The sequence below is a fragment of the Numenius arquata genome, chromosome 2, assembly GCF_964106895.1.
Source record: "Numenius arquata chromosome 2, bNumArq3.hap1.1, whole genome shotgun sequence".
NCBI lineage: Eukaryota > Metazoa > Chordata > Aves > Charadriiformes > Scolopacidae > Numenius > Numenius arquata.
In genome coordinates, this window is record NC_133577.1 from 3,263,276 (window position 1) to 3,269,275 (window position 6,000).

Consider the following 6,000-nt stretch of genomic DNA (forward strand, 5'->3'; position numbering starts at 1 on the left):
CGCCACAGATACTTATTTTTGGGGAGCTTTAAGAAAATTCCATTTCCTTGGTGTTTCCAAAATCAAGAAAAAGATGAGAAAAAAAAAAATCAAAGGCAAGAAAAAATACCATAAAGAAAAAACAAAAAACAACAACAACCAAAAAACCTTTGCAAAACAGCTCCCCAGAGCCTGCAAAATACAAGAGCTATGGAATTCTTCTCATCTTTTGTTCACCAACCGTTGCTTCCTTGTCCTGAGCATTGTACCTCTGAAAGGGAACCACAAAGCGCCCAGCCAGTGGAGATGTACACTGGAGTGTCCCTTTATGCCCCACAGGGAAGCCAAGAGGGACTCATTAGTCATCTGGAGATTTGGCCCTGACGCCCCAAGGCATGAAATAGCCTCCAACAAAGCACCGACTGAGATATGTCAGGGTGGCGCTCCCTTTGCATCCCTCTCTTGGTGCCTTTCAAGTTGTTTTCTCAACACGTCTTTTGTTGCTGTTGGCATGAGTGCACTTAAAAGCAGCATATCGTTATGTGCAGAGAATGCTCACTGTTTTCTGTCCTTTAAAATCTCTTCCAAGTACTTCCCTATGAGCAATTAAGCTAACTCTATGGGATACATTTGATAACAGATATTCTTTAGTTTGGGTGACAGTTAACAAGCAGGGCTGTAATGAATAATAAAGTACTTTTTAGTGACACACAGTCCCTATTCACCCTGAGTGGGGACTATTTTTGTGCAAGTTCAACAGAAGGTTCTAACAATGCCACCCTCTTGTATAAGTCGCACAAAATAGGCATTCATCAAGGAGGATTACTCTACCCCAAAACGGGGCTCTCGGCAGCTACGTGCTGTGGGTGGGGATGCACAATTCCAGACAGGGGTGGAGACCGAGGAAAAGGCATGGGTCTAGCACGAAAAATGCACGCTGTGTCAATTCATAAGCACAAAAGAGATGCATTTAAGAGAGAAGAAAAAAAAAAAAAAGAAAAAGAAAAAAAAAAAAAAGAGGAATGAAAACTAGATACAAAACCTAAGGCTGCCCCAAGAACTTTTAGGAAGAGTAATACGTGCTCCAAGGGACCATGGCAATATTTCAAGGTAATATTTTGCTAAGTGTGAACTCTCCTTCCAAGTCCACCCCCTCCCTACAGAGACAAAGGCAGCTCCCCGCTTTCCATCACCAGCCCCCATTTTGGTATCTTCTACTTGTTCTTCAAACACGCTCAACCCCCACCCCACAGAATCTGCCCCTCAGTCACTACAGGGCTCTCGGGGAGGGGGGGACATGAGAGAATCATTCATTTACTGATCTCCCTCTTTCTCTGCTCCTTGGGAGAGGTGCCTCCCTCCAGGACGATCCAGTCAAGCTGTATGTATGTATACACGCACTCGTGTGATGCCCTCTACAGCCTCCCAAAATACGGTTAGGTTCCCATTCCAAATAGCAAACTTCTGAAACATTAGGATAGTAAACATATATAACTCTCCAACCACTCAAACGCTCACCAAAAAAACTACTCTGGTACACCATGGAGGTTTGTTCTTCTTCTCTCACGACGTCATAACGCTTTTCACCTTGATATATTTAGAGACAACTAAACCTCAGACTTTCAAATCAATTTAGCCTTTACTTACGCCAGACACCCTTTTAGCTTAAATACAGCTCAAACCCGGGATAGCAAACCAAAACAAATAACTCCTTACGCCCACATTCAGGATACACCTAAAAACGAGAGAAATTCAAACCCAATCTCAGATATCCACAACTTTGAGTCACCAGATTTTTTCCAGGCGAGCACTGCCTGCTGACGGTGGGAACAGCATCTGCTTGCTCCGAGAGGACGAGGAATAAATGCCAGGGGAAATTTTTTTTCTCTCTTCTCTGAAAACTAACTGGAAGTTTTCCTCTACCTTGATACACAGATCTCCCACAGACTAAGGAGTATCTGCTTTTACCTTTGCTGTAGACTAACTACATTTACATCTTTGCTCCCAGAAGAGGACTCTGCCCTCCGAGAACACTTTCTATTTTTAAAGGAGGGAGAATTTAAGGAGGGGGGGAAAAAGAGGCTAAATTCTCCCTAGAGACTGGCAATTTCAATGCCCACTTGAAAGGCTCTAAAGGTGTTTCAGAACATCTTCTGAAAATCAGGCCACTAACAAGCGTCTCAAAACTTTCAAAGAAACCAAAAAGTGACCCTTCTAAGAGTTTAGACCACGATGCACATTTTCCGACTGATGATCACGGAATAAAAACATATTTCTAAAACCAAAAAGAAAAGTGAGTTCTTTCATTATAGGGTGTACATATTTAATAGAGTGCAGCTAGGCATAAAACCACATACTTTCAAGGGTACTATCTATGAAAAAATTCTTTTTCAGCAGTAAATAATGTAAATGATGGTGATATACGCTTAACACAGAACGTGTCTTTAAAATATTAACTGTATTTGTGTGTCCAGTAAAGGGAAAAATTAGATATGATTGAAATAGCACCCTAGAACAAGTTACTCATTTTATAGCAATCCCTGCTGACTGGCCAGAAAAAGCCTTCGGAAAAATTTTGTTTCTTCATCGTCTTTGTTTCTGGTGCAAACATGGAAATATTTTATCTGAGCAACTTTTAAAAAGACCTCAGTCCAGATTAAAAAGAAGCTTCGCTGCCTGGAAGTGAAGAAGGAATGGGGATGGAGAAAAGCTCATGTTGCAAGCAAGTTTAACAAAAATACTGCTTCTGTGCTTTACCTACTCAAAAGTGCAACAAAGTAACTCACAGCACTTAGCACAGCAGATATTTGGGTGCTTAATTAGTGTTTTGGGGAAAATATTAGGTGTTCTGTAACTTCTGTAACAGGAGGCAATTTCTACAGTCCTTCCCTCTTATATCTCAGTTGTATTTGTCGTGGGACGCCAGGGAATAAAATCTGTGGAAGAAGAATGGAATTTCTACGGGGTCGTTTTTGAAGGATGCTGGAAAGCTGCAAGGGGTGCTGAAAAGTGCCACAAAAGTGGCTTTTAGTGCTGGGGAGAACATCCTGCAGTGGGATGCTTCAAGAGCTCGATCTAGTCATTTCATGCAAAAGAAAAACGAGGAGTGACTTGATTACAGCATATAAATAACTTTATGGAGGTGGGATGCGAGGTGGGGAGTGGAGTTTTTAATATAGTAGAGAAAATACATAGCTGGAATCTAAACCCCGACAAATTAACACTGGAAATCAGGAAAAGCACAGACTCTCCATTCCCACAGGCTATCAAGGGAAGTGATGGATCCCGGATGTCTTCACACCAGGTTTGGATGCCTTTCTAAAAGGCTTGCTTGAAATATGGAGAAAAAAAATATTCTGAAAATCATCAGGCTGAACATAGATATGGCAAATATTTGCCTAAACGTCACACAGCAAACTAATAGAAACAAAAGGAAATATTTATCCTAAAAGCTCCCTTCTTCTGGAGAGGCTTTGATTTTATAAAATCTCGACAAGTATTTTGTCAATATTTGGGAGAGCATATTAAGCATTTAGTTTTCTCATGGTGCAACATTAAAAAAAATCCATATTCTTAAAGAAAAAAAGTTCTCAAAATTTAAGACACAGCTTAAAAAGCCAACTAGCTCTAACACAATGAAGAAAAGACAGACACCTTCTCCTGACCATACTCTGACAACTGGGTGTTATTCTGCCCTTAAATTGCCTCTCTAAAAGTTATTATTCGGGCAACTGGGGACGACAAGATGTCACACAGGACCTGATTCCCCTTTCACTCACCCATGGGACAAGCTGTCCCTGCTCCCCCAGCCCCACAGCAGCTCCTCCAGGCTGGATCTCAGGTCACTGAGAGAGAACCAAAGGTGTGGGTCCCTTCCCCTCTCACGGCTCCTACCCCACCATCCCCCTCCTGGTGGGGATGCTTCGCTGGAAGCACCAGCGGAGCCTACGTTCCACGCTCCTGTTCCCAGTTGCAGCCCTGGAGCTATCTAGACAGCTACAGAAACACACCTAGAGAATTATGGCAACACAGCTGGGCTCCTCTGAGGTTGCTTTACCAGACCAAGGACAAGTACTGGGAGCCCCAGTGGTTACTCTAGAAGTACTTTTCAAGATCTGGGTCAAAACACCTCCAGGTAAGGAGAGAAGGAACACCAAGGGAAGGAGCAGCACCGGCTGTGCCCCAGCAGACGAGGACATGAGCAGGCTGGGAAGCTGGTGGGATCATCCCCCTCGGTGGGATTACAAAGAGGAAGCCCAGGTGGCACCGGGACGGCCAAGCTCCATCACCTGTTGGTTGCCCCGATGCCCTACGGATGGGTGAGGGAAAAGGTGCCGCATCTCGGTGGGAGAGACTCCGCCATCCCTCCCCTCTCCTCCTCCTCGGGTCCGGGCTCGGGGGGGGGGCGGCAGGGAGAGAGTTCCCAGGGAGAGACAGAGAAGGGCTGATGCATTTTTTGGATAAGGAGGAAGGAAACCGGACACCTTTGACGAAACCCACGTAGAAGTTCAGAGGGAAGGTTGGCAGGGAGAGGACCGAAAAGGAGCAGCTCCTTCGCGGGGGGGAGAGGGACGCCGAACAACAGGGATAACCAAAAAAAAGCTGGGAGGAAGAAGCGGAGAGGTACGAAGATGGGGGGGGGGGGGGGGCAAGAAGAAGGGCAGGGAAAGAGGGGCGTCCCGAGAAAGAAACAGCGGCGGGGGGGTGGGGGGTGTCAAAGAGGACCCGGGACGCGGGGTGGGAGCGGGGAAGCGCTTGCGGGAGAGGGGGGGAAGGAGCCGGACCTTACCTGCAGGTAGGGCTGACCCCTCTCCACGCCCCCCACCACGATGTCGGCCGAGGCCATGCCGCCGCCGGCCGAGAGCCCCAAGCCCACGTAGCCGCGGGTGCGCACCTCCAGGCGGAAGGCGAGGGAGCTGCCGCGGAGGCCCCAGCGCAGGCGATACGCGCCCGCCCCGTCCAGTACCGCGCTGTGCGGGTAGTTACGCGGCGGCGGCCCGGCGGCGGCACAGAGCAGCCCGCCCAGCACCAGCGCCCAGGGGCGCAGCCTCCGCATCCTCCCGCCGCGCACCGGCGGCCGCTTGTCTGTGTGTGTGTGTGGGGAGAGGGAGAAGGAGGAGAAGGAGAAGAAGAAGGAGGAGGAGGAGGAAGAGGAGGAGGGGGGGGGGGGGGGGCCGGGTGGCCCGGTCACCCCGCCCCCGCTGCGGGCGGCACCGTCGGGGCCGCTTTGTTCGCTCCCCGCCCCGGCCGCCCCCCCGGTTCTCCCCCCCACCCCAAGCCTTGCGCCGACCGTCGGGGCCGGGATGAACCCCACCCCCCCCCTCCCTGGTTCTCCCCCCCACCCCAAACCTTCCTCCGCCCGCCGGGACAGGGCCGAGCCCCCACGGCGCCGGTGGCACCTGCGAAGGGGCTCCCGTCCGGGGCTTCCCGGGGAGTTAGTGTTACTTTTCCCGGAGTTGGTGTTAAACGAGGGAAAATCCTTCTCCCGACGGGGGAAGCGGAGAGGAGGAGGCGGCGGCGGACGGGGCTCCCCCGCTGTTCGTTGGGGGAAACTGCTCCCCAGTTCGAGACAGGGAACTACTGGGGAGAGCCCAACGTAGGGCAACTAAGATGATTAAGGGATGGGAGCATCTCCCTGATGAGGAAAGGCTGAGAGAGCTGGGACTCTTCAGCCTGGAGAAGAGAAGGCTGAGGGGAGACCTTATCTATGCTTATAAGTACCTAAAGGGTGGGTTGAAGGAGGATGGAGCCGGACTCTTCTCAGTGGTTCCCAGTGACAGGACGAGGGGCAATGGGCACAAGCTGGAACATGGGAAGTTCCATTTAAATATGAGGAGAAAGTTCTTTCCGGTGAGGGTGCCAGAGCCCTGGAACAGGCTGCCCAGGGAGGGTGTGGAGTCCCCTTCTCTGGAGATTTTCAAGACCCGCCTGGATGCAGTCCTGAGTGATGTGCTCTGGGCAACCCTGCTTTAGCAGGGGAGTTGGATAGATGATCTCTAGAGGTCCCTTCCAACTCTGACA

General features: G+C 49.6%; 1 protein-coding gene across 1 annotated transcript in view; it reads right to left on the reverse strand.

The window, feature by feature from the left end:
* The window catches only part of MOXD1 (monooxygenase DBH like 1), a 48,872-nt gene extending 43,837 nt beyond the window's left edge, over positions 1-5,035 (reverse strand). The window contains exon 1 of the mRNA XM_074169148.1: positions 4,769-5,035. Within this exon, the coding sequence (XP_074025249.1) occupies positions 4,769-5,035 (267 nt within the window). The remainder of the gene's footprint in view (positions 1-4,768) is intronic.
* Between the last annotated feature and the right edge of the window lie 965 nt (positions 5,036-6,000).